This window comes from Ammospiza caudacuta, chromosome 5, assembly GCF_027887145.1.
Source record: "Ammospiza caudacuta isolate bAmmCau1 chromosome 5, bAmmCau1.pri, whole genome shotgun sequence".
Lineage (NCBI taxonomy): Eukaryota > Metazoa > Chordata > Aves > Passeriformes > Passerellidae > Ammospiza > Ammospiza caudacuta.
Window position 1 is genome coordinate 56,857,995 of NC_080597.1, and position 19,481 is coordinate 56,877,475.

Below are 19,481 nucleotides of genomic sequence, written 5' to 3' on the forward strand. Positions count from 1 at the left end.
AAATAGCAAAATGTGATCATTTACTATTTCCAAGTAAATTCTCTGGCTTTTTCATTTGTTTCTTCTAGAGTGCTTCCTCCCATTCTACTGTTCTTTTCCAAGATCCTTGAGCCCCTGTTGTAACAGAAAAGGGAGCTGAGAGAAACAGGTCTCTCAGCAAGGAACAAAAAGGGAGTCTTATTCCCATTCTTTATAAATATTGCATGTAAAAAAGAATAGTAAAAATCAAAATGCAGAGGGGGGGAATATGTACTTGAGGAAATACAGGCACCAAAGTAAGCAAGAATTTTGTTTCCATCTTTTCTCTTTAATCCCTTTCATAGTTCATTAAATGTAATCAAGCAAAGGCAAGTCAATGAAAGGTTTTCTCAGGACGGGACAGTTGCCATCTGCAGAAGTGATTGAGCATGTTAAATAGGGATTTAAAAACTTGGGTAATTTCTCAAGTTCTAAGCAGAAACAAATGCCTGTGGTTAAAGCAGACTGCCTTGCTAGGGCCCAGTATCTGATTCAAAAGTCAGAAGAGGAACTCATGTGCATATATGTTTAGATTAATACTCATTAATTTCAACTGTTTCTTTTTCAGTTGAAATTATTATAGGTTAAAATGGTAAAGAAAAAGAAGAAATACTGCTTGCCCAAGAATATCACCAAGATTAGACAAATTAAGTCTGGAATCTACAAACAAAAAATAGAATACTTTCCAGAATTTACAGCAAGCTCTTTAACATATATAGAGGCAGGCATCAAAAGGGAGGTAACACTGCATTAGTTATATTCAGTGTTAATTTCAAAGCATGAGTGTATGAATTTTTCCTTCTGCTCAATACAGCTGCATTATTTATATAATTAGTATTAAAATACAAGCTATCTATAAAAAATTCAGTTCCTCAGCCTGTGTCTACACTTCAGGCTGCTGCCCAGTGCAAATATGAGCCGGCTTGCCTGCCAAGAACAGAATGTCTGCTTCAGCCAAGAGTGGGGATATGAGCTTGGCTGGTGAGGATAGGCACTTTGCAGTCTCCAGCCTGGCTTGCTTATAACAACTTTGGATTTTACTGTATCACACTGTTGCTGGCAGTGTTGACATACCCTCCTCATTTTAACAACTCTGTGGACAGCAAGAAGCCACCAGCAGAACACACAGTGGCTCTCAAACCAGCCTCAGGGCTGTGAGCTGCTAGTGAATAGCAGCCTCTGAAAGCAGCATGGGTCTGAACCAGCACACAGAGCCCCTGTGATTAATATTCACGCTACACATCCCAGAACAAACAGGAGATGCCAGTCTGATTCAAAGCTCTCTGAAATTGATGGAAACCTCTCCATTGACTACCATGGGCTCTAGGTCAAGCCCCAAGTGTGTTTATACCTTTTAAAATAGAAGGAATTCACTCTCCACATGTTTCAGTCCCTCACATTTATTGTCAGCAAACCTCTGGCAAAAAAATGCCTTTCTCTGCAATGAGACTCCCACTGGAGCCAGCAGGAGCCATATATACAGAGATGGAGGACATAAACTCAATGTAAAACAAATAGCATACTGGAAAGAATCTTGATTTTGAAATCACACAAGACAAAATTCAGTGATAAAGTGAGTGTTTCTTTGTAAGAAGTACAAAATAACTCAAGATTTTTTTATACCTGCAGGTTAAGAAGAAAATTTTCAATGAGGCACATTGAACCTTCATAATATAACATTAAAAAGCCCACTCCTATAAATCTAATACCATTATAATATCATCTTCCTTAAACACTCTAATTATATCCTTCAAGTGTAAGTACTCAAATGTTAATTAAATATGGCCACCTAAATTATGATATGCAAAGGGGTTTTTTTTACTTATTAAAGGAATTTAATACTACTCATAGGTGTCTTTGTTAAATGTAGATTGACAATCAAGTTAAAGAATAAAACCTCATTTATTTTTATGCTACTTTATAAATTCTCTGAAGCTCAAGTCCTCTCAAAATAGTGTACAGTAATTTGATTAAAACTACCTTCAAATACTTTCCACCACATCTTTTACATGAAAACACCTTGCAAAGCCCACAATGTCTATATAAACATTTTACAGTGACTATCAAAAAAAATACTACAGAATTAAATAAAAGCAGATTGATATGGATCCTCCTCCTCAACCAATTAAATCCTAGCACCACACAAAATCTCATGATGTAAAACCAAGTGCTGGCTCTCCTTCTCTCTCTTTCCTTTTAATAACCAAAGAAATTATTTTCCAAAGCATGACTGTTAATACAGATTGGTTTGAAGAGTAGTTTTTAACAGTGATTTTTTTTCCTGCATTTTGCTTCAAGAAGAAAAATATGAAGTAAAAAAAACGAAAAAGATGCAGGAAATAAAGTCCTAAGGTCAATTAACAGTGAGTCCCCACGGAAGCAAAAGTCGACATTTCGCGACGGATGGTACTGAATGGGGAGAGCTCCAGCTCTGTGGTGTACTCATTGTCATTGTCATCACTCGTCACCGTGGAAGACTTCTGGATGCATTCATCACAGCAGCAGCAGCAACACTCCATAAAGGCCCGGCTGAAAGGTTTACAGAGACAGAACAGAAGAACTGGGGTGACGCAGGACTTAAAGAACAAAAGGAACTGACTAATGAGATGGAGGAGGTCCATAGTCTGTCGAGAGACTCCTGTGGACATGTAGGCAGTCACAATGTTGCAAATGTTTTCAGGAATGATGCAAAACCCATATAAAATGGTCAAAGCCACCACTGTGCAGTTCATCTGACTTTCCAGCTGAATCTGTCGCTTGTTCCCCCTCGTGCAGGCTTTTTCTGCCCTCCTGATTTTCCTGGCTGTCACCAGGGAGCAGGTAATGGTGAACAGGGTGGGCAGACAGAAGTAGCAGCCAAAGTACCACCAGAGCCGCGCCCCGTCGTAGGTGAGAGCCAGCACGTAGATGGTGTCGGGCAGGGCCGTGGAGATCTTCACCACGCAGCGCTCGCCCGGGGGGCTGCCGCTGTACTCGGGCTCCTCGGTGGCCAGCTGGCGCAGCACCACCTCGGGCAGGGCCAGCAGCAGCGCGCCCACCCAGATGACAGCCAGCTTGGCCGTGGTGGAGGCGCAGTTCTCGATCATCTCGTAGTACATCTGCACGTTGGTGGCAGCTCGGAAGCGGTCGATGCAGAGAGCGCACAGCGTGAAGGTGGTGACGCCCAGAGAGGCCACCTGGGAAGGAGGAGAGGCAGCACAGGTTAATACAGGTGCTGGCTAGGGGAGGGTAAAAAAACATCAGGGAGAAAAGGGAAAAGAAAATGAGAAAAAAGTGGGGGAGGAAGAGAAGCACCGAGCTTCTTCACCTAGAAGTTGAGCACCGTGGTGCTGAGTGCCATCAAAAGAAGCATCACAGACAGCACTCAGCTTCCAGTGTTTGCTGAGCTGCCATCCAGCATGCATTTTCAATGAAGCACATTGAACCTTCATAATATGCACATGCTTCTATTTTTTCCTCCTACAAATTCTTATTCCAGCTTGGTGTCAACCTCTCCTGGAGGTCCAAGCAAGCATCTGTGCAACACTGAGTGGGAAAAAAATATAGAGGAATTGATCAAAATTTAAAACTAAACTGTTTCCTCCCCCACTTTTTTCTAAGGGGTGTTTTTCAGAAGGATTGGTTCCACCACAGGGGTTGGAATCTCAAGTCAAAATGGGAGAGATAGGAAAGTCTTCCTTCAGCAGAAGTTATGACCACATAACAAGTTCACCATGCAAGCAGAGGATCAAAACATTAAACTTTCCATATATTCAAAACTTAGGAACCCTAGGGATGAGGCATCTACTGAATTGAGTAGGATCCAACAACTATTTTTGTGGACTTAGGCTTTTAAGCAAAATTTTGATGGGATGTAGGTGCATAAATTCATCCCCCGCCATGAGTTCAAAGAAACTGTACTTGAAATCCTCAGACTTCCAGAGCCTGTGCAAAACTAATCTTCACTACAGTGGTTAGGCTCTATATAACCAACAGTCAATATTTCATTTAGAAAAAAATCACGGAAAACTGAGGCTTAATTTCATAGGAAACATTCTGTGGGAGAGTGTACTGTAGGCCAGGAGAAACAGAAGTTGTTTCATTCTTTAAATGATTTAAAGATGGATTGGAGAGAGCCGTCAATTACATACTGTGAGGAACAAGAACAGAGCAGTGCTTATGTTCTCTAGCCATAATAATCATTATTCTATGCATGAACAGAAATCTTGTGCTGCCATGAAACATCATTTCCTATCATTTTATCCTGTTTATAATTTAATTTCCTAAAATAAATTTGCAAGAAGACTATATACATTTTGGCCTAATTCTATTAGTAATAAACTCAACTTCAGTTCAAATTTAAAGCAGAACTCCCATTAACTTCAATTGGACAAAGACTAAGTGCCCTGTTGATTTTTAATTCACTTATTTTCTTGGGTTTGCATACACATGTTATGCTGAAAATGTGTTGATGTGTTGTGAAGGAAAAAGAAAGTAAAATAATATTGCTAATAAATGTAAAGAATGCTTACTTTTATAATGAATGAACCATATCTCTGTAATAAAGTAATATTAGGCAGTTCACTATGATTTTGCTTATCCAAATTTGATGTGTAATGCTATATTCAAATTTCATATAGACTTTGGGAAACACTTTCTGATTTCTGCCATAATATTGAAATAATACTGTTTATGCATCTCTGAAAAAAGTTCTTCAAAGATAGATAGCACAATTATGCAAAATTATATAAATGTATCATTAATTTTGACCTTCAATATTTAACAGCCATATCAGATTGCTAAAATTGACTATCACTGAAAATATAAGGCACTTGTAATTCCAACTGCAAGATGTTGGCCTGCTTGGAGAATTCTTTGAAGCTGCTTCCTAAAAGACGGAATAAGTAAGATCCAATCTCTTACTAATTAACTTGCAGAAATATTTAATAATGAAAAAGCACTACTGTAAATATTTTTAATAGGCAACCATTGATTTGGAAGTTTAATTGTCTGACAAGATTCAAAGAAAGCTTGGTAAATACAGCAAAAAAATAAAAAACATTTAAAGAAAAATACAGGGAAATCTTAATGAACAGTGATAAACTTTGCTAATGAAATATGATTGTCATGTATCACAGCTCAGAGTCAGATTTTTTAATTCAAGATTAGCAACTTTGTTTCCAAAATATTTAAATGTGTGTGCAGTCTTCAAATCTTTAGCCTTAACATGCAACATAAATAACAAAAGGGTCAGGACTCAGCTTGCTACAATTATAAGGGACAGGGAAATAATTGAGATCTGGAAATGACTGGGGATTGAAATAAAAATCAGCAAAACAGAAGAAAACCCGAGTGTCTGTACATTAAGATGTTTCCTTTCAGCTGTGGCGTGAGCCTCCCCCCACCCCAAGGCAGACATTCAGCATTTCGTTCCACAGCGGCCCAGACATTAAACTCTGCAGCTGCTGGGGCTGGGCTAATGAAAGAAGACACGTCTGCCATGAGGAAACATAACCTAGGGGGCTTCTGTCACATTGACTGACCAGCAACTTGGAGGCTTCAAACAGGGAAACAGAGCAAGAGCAAACAACTAGGAATACTGGAAGGCGGCTTTGAAAACCCTCCCATGGACTTACTGATGAAACAAGCTAAACAAAGCCAGTGTTTCAAGCAACAGTTTCCTATTTTCTGTAGATTAGCAGAGTTAGTGATGCCATGGAAAAGCTTGCAAAAACCAACCAAAAACACACAAGCAGATGATCATGGATTCACTCCAGCTGACTTGCTTAAATGCAGTAGAGCAATTCAAGGGTTGGATTATTTACTCCACACAGCAGACTATGAGTAATAGCCAGCAAAATCAATGGGTGCTGTTTAAAACCTATGGGTGAGAACTGGGACATGTATTCTGCACGTTCACACAATTTCAGTCTAGGCGTGTTTCTTCATACCAGTCATACTAATAATTAGAGCTAAGCTGAAAGTGTGAAAAAAATTCAGAGAAGTTTTCTTTTCAGGTATTATACTGTCTTGAAATAACTAGAGAATTAAGATCATTAATTTGACAGGGAGAAGGTAAAGCACAAATTAACAAATTTTAAAGTGGTGCAAGGCTGCATGGAGTTTAATGGCACTCTTCTTGTAACAGCTGAGTGTCTGATGTGCTGTTCCAGTCTTAATTCCAACAACCTGGCTGGAAATGAGGCAAGGTAAGGGCAACTCAGGTTCAGTAGTTTTTGATCATTACTTAGTTCTCTGGTTTATTTCTCTATTGTCCACTGAAGATTCTCCTGCAGCCTCCAGACATTCAGGATGACATAATTTTACAACTTTCTCTTACTACATGAAATCAGCAAAGTCCCCAAATTTCCAACTGAATGACCATCAATCTGCTCTGAGGAAGTGGTGAAAGAATCCCTGCTTTGAGGAGATACCCACACCATTTGGGCAGAGAACTGCTGCTGAAAGGATTGCTAGCTACAGCATACACAGAATTATTGTTACAAAAGAATCTCTTTAAACACTGTTGCTCTTTAAAAAGCCTTGAGAGTTAGTGGGCACTATGATGCCCCTTCAAGACACTGCATTAACCTTTGGTCATTAGCTCACCAGCTGTTAGTCAACAGTGTCAAAACTGATTTGGGGAACTGAGGCCACAGAGAACAATAGCAAACTCATGAAATGCTCAGCATAATTGCTGTTCTCCTGTCCACTCTTCCAGCATACTGGTTCCCCTTTCACAAACTAACAATTACCAGAATGTTCCCAGGCCTTTCCTGGCCTGGCCTACTTCTTCTCCTGGCTGTGGTCCCACAGCTCTTGGCCCTGGCTTCCAGGAGCAGAGACTGGCTAACCAGCAGAGCGGTGTAGATGTATTACAGTGAGTTATGGCTGGGGGAATAAAACTCAATCTTGTCCCACTAATTTCTAGTCAAAAGTAATGAAAACCAGAAGCAAGATCAGAAGAGGTGACTTGGGTGAAAAGTCCAACAAAGACCAAATTCTGTAAGTGAATACAAAAGAGAGGTTGGGTGATTCCACCCAGTAAGACAAAGAGCAATAAGTGATATTGCTGCTATCTACAGAAAAACGTATTATGAGATACAAAAGTCACTTAAGCCAAAAGACAGTGAATGTAACAGAATGGAAATCAACCAGCTCTGAGCAGCTCCAGGCTAGAAATGGCAGTGACCATTCTGATGGAAAAGTGAGTGGAAACAATGTAAACTAAGTTTATATTGAACAAGTTAAAATAAAGATGTTATAAGAAGTAGACTTCAGCAGCTGAAGCTGAAGTTTGTAAGACAGAATATATTTTATGTTGATAGCAAAGAATTTCTTAAAACTGCATGGCACTCTTCCTTAGTTACAAAATGAGATGGGTATACACAACATTTTTACATTGTAATGGGAAAGCTGAACTACAGCACAGGTTGGTGACTAGTATCCAAGCCACCTCTGAGCTATCAGTGACACCCCATAGATGCTGTATATCCATTCCTGTTATATCATATAAATGACTTTTTATTCCTCAAGCCATTATAGGTTATAATTTTCTGATGGCTATTCCACATCCACATTAAACTTCATAGCTTTTGAACATGTTAATGAAAATAAATTAAGCACAGACTGCAATACTTTGTTTTTGTGCTACTCTACACTTACAGTACAGACTCCAGTAATAAGAACAGACTACTGCAAAATAAAAGATCAATTCATTGCAAACAATAATGTAATATTTACCTAGATTTCTGCTCTTTTAATAAAGAAGACCCACTCCACTCCCCAAAAAACCCCAACAACCCCCAAAACAAAACCAAGAAACACAGTCATTATTAAAAAAGAATGTATCTGTATTTCTCACAAGAATTGCCATTAATGGCTTTATGCATTAAAACAGGGAAGAGTCTCACAGTGAAAACACTACTGTGGTGTGGCAAGAATAGTTCAGTAGCCAAGAAGATCTGGAGCCAGTGTACAGCTCTGACATCAGCAATTATCTAATGTATCCCAAATAAAAATCTATATCACCTATCTGAAAGATGAGATGATAATTCTGAAATCTACTATCAGGGAGACAATCCCACACACATGGAATAACAGGTACAACACTGTTGTTTCTTTTGAAATACTATCAACATTCACACCAAGGAGTCATAAAGCACACATGCTTAATGTGATATTTACTCTTAATATCTTACACTTCTGTATATCAAAAGATATAGTGCATAGAATCACAATCCATTTCCATGTGCCACTCTTGAGTTCTGTAGGAAGCAAAAGCCAACAGACTATCAGGGCACTGGAAATACTGACTAGTACACCACATGCTTATCCAGGGCTTGGAAATATCACAAAACACAAAAGGATTTAATTTCTGTTCATTTCCCTGTTTGCTATCTACCAGGCTACCAAATAGGTACATGTTTTTTTTCTGTGTCACTTTCCACTGAGGATCAAGTTCTCATCACACTACACAAGGGACTCCTGTACTAGTTCTTAATAGCAGCAATATGGACCTACAGATAGGAATCTACCTCTTCCTCTTTCTGCAGGAATAATCCTGTCATATGGAGAAATTATATGCTAGTGTTCAGAGCAGAGTCAATAGAGTTGGGATCACAGATGCTGCCTTTTCCTCTCCCCACATATGTAACTTAAGTATTACTGACCCAATTTTAAACCTACTCTGACACAAATTCATTTCCATGCTGAAATGCCACAGGCAAAGTTTAGCCAAAAGCAAAAACTTAGAGGATCCTAAGGACAGGATTTGCAGAGGAAAGAAAGACTGACACAACAACCAACATGGCAGCTATCATCATCGTGCCATTAATACCTAAAGGGCAGAGACATATTAACACTTCAGTTTAAAATAATTATTGTGTGATAAGCACTGAAGATATTCTGCTCAGTTAAAGATACATCAAGTCATTGCCCTAGAAAACTCTCATGATGAAGCCTTGAAACTGCAAACATCTCTGAGTGTCTTTGTCTGTGACCCAGAGGACTCACTGGAGGTTCAGGAGCACAGCTCTGACTGGAGTCAAAGAAGAGACATAAAGAAAATGCCGCACATCAAAAGACACAGAAAAGACAGATAATACACAGCTTTTATAAACTCCCATTAAAAATGTATTTGCTTCCCTAAAGTGAAACTTAAAATGGGGATCTCTTCTCACAGCTTTGGAACAGGCAGAGAACAGCAGCTTTCTCTGTGCTTCTTGCTTACCTCTGTCAAGTAAAGAGAAATGGGAAAAAGCCTCACCTCAAATTGCCCTGGAGGATCAGCTCCAGGGAAAGAGAGCAATTTGTGTTTCAGTCCAAATCAATCCTTATGCTTTCCACTAAGAATACTAATTGTGATAGCTTTCCTGAGCTGGAACTTGCCCACGAGAAATAGGAGTGATGCCACAAATTCATTGTCAAAAGCACATGCAGAGTTTGGGCATCAGATTTCAAAGGCTTTTACTGTCAGCCTGCTCCAGAATCACACCAGTCTTGTATGCATGTTATGGTCCAGATGAGGACATCACAAATTCTGTCCTGTTCTTTGTGAGGTGTCTGGGAAAAGCAGGCGGCCTCATGTTCACTAGCACTGAATTCAGGGCTGTGTACCATACACTGGCCTCAGCAGCTTCTTGCTCTGTGCTGGACTGCATAGGATGGTAAATCAGCCTCTGCAAACCCTCATGCTAGACCACTCCTCAGTTCTAAACCCCTGCTTGGCCATAAGTGGCTTGATTCAATCTGTTGACATAGAATGCAACCCCCTCAAACAAAGCTTCTCATGTAACCTCCAATGGCAAAATGCACACAACTCAAGCAAAGTTCCATCTTAAGCCTGAAAGAAGGTTTCCAGTCCTACCTGACAGAATCCATTTGTCATCTTGTGCAAGTTGCTCTGGGCCTTAAACAACTTATTTTATGTTTTCACTACTGGCTTTCAGCATTAAAATAAAATAAAGAAAAAACTCAATTTCACATGACCAACAGTTGTAAAATATTTAAAAGCACAGTAACAGTACAGATTTTGTCTACATTTATATTTCTTTCTATTAAGGCCTAGAATAAATCTGTAAGTAGGGAAACTGGAACTATATTTAAAAGTTCAAATGACTGAATGCTTTGAACAAAACCAAAAGGATTCCACATAGCAGGAATTACCCAAATTCATTGTCTTTCTATTGTAATTTACTTCACGTCTCCTGATTCTGAGTAATACTGACAAAAGTATATGAAAGACAAAATAAGCAGTGTGCAGGTAAACACTTCACACTTGCATGCCAAAACCTAGAATTCTGAGCCATGCAGAAAAGTGGCAGAGTATTAAAAGGCAAAGGAGAAGCACATCTCCACACATCCTTACAGGCAGAGTAGCTGCATCAGTTGTTCAAACTCCCTTCTCAACTCCTTTCCAGTACACTCAAAACTAGTAGTTACAAGTGGCCATACTGTTATACAATATACAGCTGAAATTACTACTTAATGTACTTGTCATAGAAGATCTTCACTAGGTATGGAAAAACTGGCCTTTAAATTAAATTTGTGAAGACAATCCACTGCTGGAAGCTCAGTCTTTACCTATACAAATGTGCAGGAAGATATCATAAAGCATTTTTCCCAGACTGTGTGTGCATATGTGTTATCACCAGCTGCAGATGCTTTGTTGGAAACAGCACAAATACAAACCAATTGGTCACAAGAGGCTGAACTAAGAAAACTTAAGGTATTTCCCTGGGATCACCTGAAACCTTCAAACAGCACAAAGCATGCCAGAATCATGTCAAAATGCTGTGATCACTGCATCACTTGCTGTGGATAATCAGCCATCCCCTGCTCTCTAGTTCTGACAGTAGAAGCTGGTATGACAGAAGACTCAGGCCAATAAGGGGTTTTGATGCTTGAGATACTTCTGGATCTACAAACCCAGGTGAGACACACAGCTCTCCCTCTAAACAGCATATGCAAAAAACCCCCAAAAATAAAGACATTAAAAGATGGAACCAAGAGACCCTGAAAAGAACCAAACACTGTGCAAACTTATAGAAAATACAGACAGGAGGTTAAAATGTGTCCATCTTCAGGAAGATGATTCCATATTTGTATTCCACAAAGGTCTGGAAACTTCTCCTGAAGATATCTGTCAAAGCTTTCCTCTCAAGGAGATAAGAAGACTTCACCCTTCCCCTGTGTGTGAGAAGAAGATGGGCCTGCCCAGGTGAGTTACAAAGGAAAAGAGAGGGTTGTTCAGCTGTCAGATAATATAATGCTGTAAACAATCCCTGACAGAGCAAGGAGCAGCAGCTGCACATGGGATGGGTTTCCTGACATGCTACACGTCTGCATGGCTCCTGGTGGTGTCAGTGTCACTGTGTAATGCCTCTGAGGTTAGATCAACACTTGGAAAGCAGTGAACTTTTGCTCTAGCTGCCTTCTCTGCCTCAGCAGGGTCAAATCCTGATTTATAGGACAGTGTCCTCCATTCCAGGTGCCAGGTGAACTGATCCACTAATGTTCAGTATCTGCCACTCATTGCCACAGTTTACAGAGAGGGAAATCCCACCTTTTACTTACTCCTCTCAAGGTGATGAGATAATTTACATAAATGAGTACTGTATTTAATGACACTGAACAAAAACTATACAATTCTGGGAGCAACACAGAACCATAAGGCTATACCTCTTCATATTTATAACTAAGAACTAAAATTCTTAAAAAGTTTACTTTAGAACTAAGTTATTATACTTCCTCAAGGACAAGGGAAATGCTTTACTTTTAGACACCAGTGATAATTAAGCCTAACACAGCCACCGGTTCACCTGACTGGAGTGGTGCCAGTTCTTGAATAAGACCAGCTCTAGACATCCACAGAACTTTAAAGTGAAAAAATAAGATAACATTAAATTATAATAGCAGCAGCTGAATATTTTTCAGGATTACAGCTTTGAATTTCAGCAACTACATTTCAGCTAAACTACTTTCAGTTTGAAAAACTCTTTAGTGCCCAAAGCCGCAAAGCATAAGCAACTAATTTTGAGGAACAGCATGGCCACACAAATCATCTGAACTACTGATCTATTTCAGCTTTGCATGTGGATGCGCCAAAAAAGGGTTAGGAAGCATGAAATGTCACATGAAAGTCCTTGAAACACAAACTACAGTAGCTATTTTAAATGAAATGGTTACTTTTAAAACACTGCTACTTACTGGCTGCTTATTTTTACTGGTTAAGGCAAGCAGCCCCAGAATCCATTTCAGGAATTTTAAAGGATTCAAGCACTAAGTTTCTCCATAAATACATATTTACTGCATCATGTCTTTTTAAATGCAAATGACTTCAGTGTACTCTGAGTTTTTTAAATGCAGGTGGTATAGTACTGGCCTAGAATTCAACTAAGCGTAACACAGCTCCACCCTTTGTCCAATACCACCAGTAATAAACTAAACAGATGAAAGAAGCTGTGGCAATTTTATGGCTACATAGGTCACACATCTTTCTTAACACTTCAAAATATTGTAGTATCATTTGACAGTTAATTCTTTGTTACTGTGTAATAATGCTGAAATTGACACTCTCTATATGGATAACAAGTTGGGTATTTGAGGGTTTTCTGGGAGGCTGCTTTTATGTTTGTTTGGGGTTTTTTTCTAATAGCTCATTCTTAGGACAAGAGAACCACCAGTTGTTCCCTCAGCTCTCAGTTACAGAATAATGTTGGACATAAGGTTTTGAGAATACAGGAGAGCCAGCCAGAACTCCAGGCTAGCACCGTAGCAGCAAGCCTCAGTGTTCGGTTCCAGTAAATAAATAAAGCAGACAACCTGAGCACTGCCGGCAGGACTGCGGCCAGCTGTCTGAGAGCTTCTTTGACAGAGCCGCTGAACAGCTGCCAAGAAGCTGCAGTTTAAACGGAGCTGGTGTCTTCCAAAAAAAAAAACAAAAACAAAACAACCATAAAAAAACCAAAACCCAACAAACCTGCAGCTATATAAACGTGAGATTTGAACGTTTTGAACGCTGAAATATAAGTTAAGAGCCCAGACATTCCATTATTCCATCGATGGGATGATCCCATTTTTACAATCACCTCCTTACAAGCCATCCCTTCAAGCCCCTCATCCGCTTTCCCGACTCATCTTCACTTTACTAAAACAAACAAAGTGAAAAACTTGAGATCTAATTCTGAGAGGATCACTTGTTTTCCAGGGTCACAGGGAATAAGGAAAGTTTGGCAGAAGTCGTGCGAGTGGCAGGGAGCGCCGGACGCACCCAGCGGGAGCCGCAGAAATCCCGGTGCCGCTGGACCCGGCGCGGCCACCGCCGACTCCGCTCCCTGCGGGCCGGGACGGGCCCCGCTCCGTCTCAAGAGCACTCAGGAAACACGAACCAAAGGCACCGGGACGCCCCCGGGCCGGCAGCGACGGCAGCGAGAGCGCCGGCCCCGCACACGGCTCAGGCTTGCGGCGGGGAGAGCAGCTCGGGGGCCGCGTATCCCCACGCAGGGACGTTACCTCAATGTACGGGACGATTTTGCAAGAGAAGTCTTCTAGAAGCCACTTCTTGGTGAGCTCCTGGAAGATAACCAGCGGCAGGCAGAAGAAGACGATGAGGAAGTCCCAGAAGGCCAGGTTGGCCAGCAGGGAGTTGGAGATGCTCCGCATGTAGTAGTTGTGGCAGACGATGCACATCACTGCCATGTTGCCCATGATGCCGATGCCGAAGATCACCACGGAGAGGCACATGACGGCGTAGGCGCCGTACGACTCCTCGGTCAGCGGGTAGAAGGGGTTGCGGAGCCGGGCGCGGCGCCCCGTGGCATTCCCGCGGCCCCCGGCTCTGCCCTCGCCGCCGGCCGAGCCGTTCAGGGGCAGCCAGCGGGGCCCGCCCCTCCCAGCCGCCGCCCCGGGCTCGCTGCTCCGCGCCCGCCGTCGCCCGGTGCCCGGAGCCCCGCGTGGCGCGCAGCTGCCGCCCGGCCCCGCCGCTCCGCCGCCAGCGAGGGCTCCGCGCCCGGGCAGCGTCGCGGCCGCCCGCCGGCCGGGGGCGAGGGGCGGCGGGGCCGGCGGCGAGCGGGAGCGCTGCGGGGGCGCCGGCGGCCCAGAGGCTGCCACGGGGTCCGGGGCCAGGGCGCAGGCAGCCCACGCACCCAGCACCTGGCAGAGCAGGGCGAGCGGAGCGCCCAGGGGCCGCATGGCCGGGAGGCGGCGGGGCTCGCCCGCTCTCCTTCAGACCCGGCGGCCGCCTCGCTCGGCGGGGCTGGGAGCGGGAGACATGCCCACCCGGCTCCCGGGAATAGCCGGGTCAGGAGCAGCCACCACGCCGCTGCGGCCGGAGCGCTGCTCCCGCTGCCGCCGGGGTCCGCCGCGGGCAGCGGCCGGCGCTGGGGGCGCGACGAGCGGAGCGGCGAGCAGCCTCTTGTCACCGACGCCCGGGGCAGACCCGGAAAGTTGTGTCGCCGTCTCCGACGCGCAGAGTTAATGCAGCAAGTGCAGCGCCGGGAGAACCCCCCCTCGGCGCTCCGCCCTTTCCCGGGACCGCTGCCTCCTCGCCAGCAGCCGCACCGTTCTCGTGCTGCCCATTTGCGTCCTCTCGCCGCCGCGGGCACCCGGCGGCTCCACGGGTCAGGAAAGGTCCCTTTGGGAAGACACCTCCCCTCGCCGGGCGGTCGCGAACACTAACTCCTCATCTCCGGCACCTCGGAGAACACAGGTTGTTGCGCGCAGCTTAAGGTGTTTCAGAGCTTTGCAAAACTCTTGCCGGGATCGATCACTGCACCCCCAAACACTCGCACGTGGGCCGGGGACGGCGAGCACGGCCAGGGCACCAAAGATGCTGCCGGCGCCGGGCGGGCAAGCCCCGGGACGGACCCCTCGGGGCTGCTCTCGCCTCCCGAGTCTTGCGGGCACCAGGTGAAGCGGGGCGGCAGCCACGGCCCCGGCGCAGGCAGGGGCTGGTGTACGGCGGGCTCTGCTCCCGCTGCCGGCTCCCCGCGGCTCCGGCCCCGCTCAGCCCGGTGCGGCTCGCCGGGCTCGGAGCGGCTCCGCCGCGGCTCTCGGGGCGCGCCGGAGAGGCGGGCGAGCCGCGGCGGCCGCAGTGCGCAAGCGCCGCCCGGCGGCGCCGCGGGGCCGAGGCACCGCCCGCCGGGGCGGCCGGGCTGAGGGGCGGCTCTGGGGCCGGGCTGAGGGGCGGCTCTGGGGCCGGGCTGAGGCGGGTGTGGGGCCGGGCCGGGCATGCCGCTCCCCGCCGGCCACCGAGCTCTCCTGGCCCGGATGCATCCCCGCCGCTGGCTGTCCGTCCGCAGCTCACCGGCGCGCTCCGGTCTCAGCGTGTGGCTGCCCTCCCCGGGCCGCGGGTGCCAGCGGGACCGAGCGGAGCGACAGGCGAGCCGAGCGCCCTGCCGTGGTACCGGGGGTCTCGCCCGGTGAGAGCGGGCGTGGCTGGGAGGCGGTGCGGGAAGCCGACGGCACCGGGACGGCACCGGAGGAGCGAGGGCACCTTGCTGCAGGGGCAGAGGCCACGGACGGGGAGAAAGGGACGCGGGTTCCCCTGGGAGAGCGCAAACGGAGCAGCAGGCTGGGCGAAGGAGGTGGTGTTCACACAGCATCCCGCACTGGAATAGCATCAGAAGCGTCTCCAAAAATTTCTTTCCTGCTATGGACATTTGTGTATGGTTTTCTTTCATTTGTACAGTCAGATAAACTTCATAGTTCTTTTTTCTTGTTTCTCTGATTTTTATTTCACTCAGGTGACAGCTTGCCAAATTTGGATGCAGTAAGTCTATCAGTATCCTTAAGGATTCTCCATCGCCCTTGCAATTTGCCATTTTGTAGAGCTTTTGTGTAAAGTATGCCCAACTAGTTTAAAAGTTTAACATTTTTCCCATAAAGCATTTTCAGAAGGTGTTGTGCTATTTTTTCTTTGAAAAATGTCTGTGATAATCACCCAGAAAACACAAACAAGACAAACAGAGAGTTTTTCCTTTTCTCAAACCATTCTCACCCATGTAGGCGAGGTGTAACTGTGGAAATCATAAGGTGTTTCTGGACTTATGGGAGTGTGTAACCAGTGAGGCGCTGCTGTGTTGCATATCCCTAAATACGAGTCAAGCCATTTTCTTCTTTCTTAGCAATGTAAATAAAATCTCCTGGATAAAAATGACCAAATTAATTTTAAGAATTCTTAATAAATAGTAAGTTTAATCTAATAAAGGTATCTATGAGTGTTAAAAACTAACTAGGAAGTGCTAAAACCTATCAGGAAAAGAATGGCAAATGTATTTAACCTTTTTTCCCCGTACATTTTTCTCTCATTTGTTCCTTCTGAGCTCAGCTGGTGTATAAAAGGAGTTAATGATGATAATGAGCTTACATTTACAGTGCCTTTCTTCCTGAAGAGTCCCAAAGGGCATTACAACCAGATATGATAAATTCCCTGCTTGTTCTTAAAGGGTACTGGGGATTATTGCTGCTGGCTTTTATATGAAAGGAGCAGACAGCAGCTAGCAGACATACTGTCTTTCTGTATATTTCTGCAAGAAATATGGATCATCAAGAAGAAGGTTAAGCAGTGTTTGGTTGACATCACCGATCCTGTAATGGTGAGATAAGAACTGAGTTGTGCATAGGTTCTCCAGTGTTGGCATTTCGCCTGCTTATAATGGAGAAAATTATTTCTGAACACAAAGAAAAGTCTTATAAACTATTATCTTTGTCACATTTCTTTTGGTTCATTAAGTACTTTCTTTGTTACAAAGAGCAGCACATACGGAAAATTTGGATTTTGTTGATTGTATTTAGCCAAGCTAAAAAGGTCTTTTGCTGGCTTTAGAAACAGTTCATTTGCCATTAAGATAGTCTCCTCTTTACTTCTGCTTTTCTGTGCCTGAAAATTGCATTTTTCAAATATCTTTTGCCTCATTAAAAAAAAATAATTGCTGCAGTCCATACAATTTCTGAGGTTTTGTTTGTTTGGGTTTTTTAGGGAACAAGTTCATTGTGGGTTATTTTAGGGCCGATGGTGCATTCATTCCATGTCTTTCAAATAATTCTGTTACTTCTTATGATAAGATATTCCTGTAGAATAAAACTCCTACTCCATTATTTTCTGATACAGCCTACAGTTCATTCAGGCTTTCACAACTCTGCTAAAGAAGTTGTATATGTTTTGACAGTCTTTCTAACAATTCATGCATCAGCCTAGAAACAATATCAAAAACCACAAGCAGACTTTTATATTTATAACATGTTTAAAGAAAAAAAAAAACAGCCCAGAAACACCCAAAACATTTTTCTCTGTTAGATTGGGGAACTAAAATTCATAGATGTTTTTGCAGCCAAAATCTATAAAAGGAACACCAATAAGCATGTTCCTACATGAAAAAACATAAAATTGAAAGGATTCCAAATACATTCATTTCGTTCTGTTGGTGTTCTATGATATTTCATCTATGATAAAAAAATCAATAGGCTTTCAATGCCTGCACTGCTGGTTTTTTGACATCTCCAGTATTCATTACCTGAATAAGTACTACTGAACATGTTATTGTGTTTCAGCAAGAAACTGAAACAGCAAGAAGCTGCTGTTCTTTTTACCTCTCCTCAGGGTTCATAGAATCACAGAATGGTTTGTGTGGGAAGGGGATTTCGAGATCATCCGGTTCCAGCCCTCCTGCCATGTACCTTCCATAGACCAGGATCCTCAGAGCCCCATGCAGCCTCGGCCTTGAACATTTCCAGGGACAGGGCATCCACAACCTCCTAGGGAACTTGTTCCTCACCACTTTCAGAGTAAAGAATTTCTTCCTAATATCTAATCTAAAACTACTTAATTCCATTTTGAACCCATTCCCCCTTGTCTCTGTGAATTGTCTCTCTCCAGCTCTCTTTAGGTACTGGAAGATGCTTTAAGTTCTCCTTGGAGCGTTTTCTTCTCCAGCCTGTCTAGGTAGGAGAGGTCTTCCAGCCCTCTAATTATCTTTGTGTCCCTCTTCTGGACCAGCCCAACAGCCCCCTGTTTGTGTTATGTTGGTGTCCCCAGAGCTGAGCACAGCACTCCAGCTGGGCTCTCGCCACAGCAGAGCAGAGGGGCAGGATCCCCTCCCTCAACCTGCTGGCCACACTTTGGCTGCAGCCCAGAATCCGGCTAGCAATGGTCAACAGTTCATCACTGAAGAAGAAAGATTATATTTCCCAAAAAAACTTCTGTCTTTTGGTTTTGAACTATGGTGTGCTCAGGTACTTTATGCTTGTTTTTATGCTTTATTACACTTTATTCTTCTTCCTCGTTTAGGCAGATTTAATAGAAAAACCTTTTGTCTATAAAAAAGGTAGATTTGTTTATGCTGTCTTCTTACATCTCACTGGATTTTGTTGTGTATTCTGTCATAAAAATCTGAGTTTGGAGAGAGATAATTACTGTGATGTGGTATCACTGGGCTTTTTATTTCAGACAGATGAACACGCTGTAATCAACAGGAGGAATTTTGGTTTTGAATTCAGTTTCTTACATGGTTGAGCCCGGCTCTATAACAATAAAAAAATGCTGAAAATTTTGAAATTTAAATTAAAAACTAATTTGAAGTTTAATGATAATATTGTAAGTTTATTGTAATTAGTATTTTGATTGTTCATTTATTGATGTCCATTAAGAAGTCTTCTGATGGCTCCTAAGTATAGCTTGCTCTTCCTGGCTAGTTTCACATTTTAAATTATAATGCTTTTCCCTTTAACCTTTCTCATTTGCTGAAGTTTGAATTCTATTTTAAAGGATAAATGTCAATGCTCATGTCACACTGTCCAAATAAATTTGTTTGATAAGTTATCCTTGTTTTAAAAGAGAAGTTCCATCAACTTTTCAATTACAATTAGTAATAAAGAAACCAAGTATATATGTTACATGGAAAAGTGTGATGTGGTTGATACTTGCATTGCTGCTTTTCTGCCCTTTTTTATCCAAAAGGCTTCTGCCTTTTGATGATGTTGATGTATTGACTATTTATGAACAGTGATCACTGGATTGAGAAAGTCATGAATTCTTTTTTTTTATGGTGAATGACTTGAGGAATAAGTTATATTTATATGGAGCTGTGGGAAAGAGTATCTATTATTAGTGGGTATCCTTGACAGAATATAGTTTAAGACAATGAGGGTAAAGCCAATGTGTGACGTCCATCCACAGAAATTCATTTTATTTCAGTCTCTTCTGTTAGCATCAACCCTTTTACCCTTATAATCATCTTCACAAGCTTCTGCACAGAAAGTGCTCAAACAGTTAAGTCTCAATATTAAAGGTGAGATGCAAAGACTTCTTTTTTTTTTCTTTGCCTGGCTACGAAATTCAGATGAGTGCAAAAATAATAAAACCTTTCCTTCTTAAAACCTGTTCTGAGTTTTTCACTCTGTATTCCTAAGAAGTGTTGAAAGGCAATAAGAGTCATATGGACACAGTTTAAACCTTTACAAATTTTAAAAGTGATAGGTCAAGT

General features: G+C 43.1%; 1 protein-coding gene across 1 annotated transcript; it reads right to left on the reverse strand.

Annotated features, from left to right (window-relative positions):
• Window positions 1–230: 230 nt before the first annotated feature.
• On the reverse strand, window positions 231–14,190 carry GPR37 (G protein-coupled receptor 37). Its single transcript, XM_058805693.1, has 2 exons — window positions 13,513–14,190; window positions 231–3,194 (listed from the first exon to the last, which is right to left on the reverse strand). The coding sequence occupies exons 1-2, from the start codon at window positions 14,188–14,190 to the stop codon at window positions 2,376–2,378; spliced, it is 1,497 nt and encodes a 498-aa protein (XP_058661676.1). The 3' UTR covers window positions 231–2,375.
• Between the last annotated feature and the right edge of the window lie 5,291 nt (window positions 14,191–19,481).

Coding starts and splice junctions, on each gene's coding strand:
- GPR37 (XM_058805693.1), bottom strand. CDS start 14,190: ATGCGGCCCCTGGGCGCTCCGCTCGCCCTGCTCTGCCAGGTGCTGGGT. Junction 3,195..13,512: donor AAATCGTCCCGTACATTGAG/GTAACGTCCCTG, acceptor CCTCCTTCCCAG/GTGGCCTCTCTGGGCGTCAC.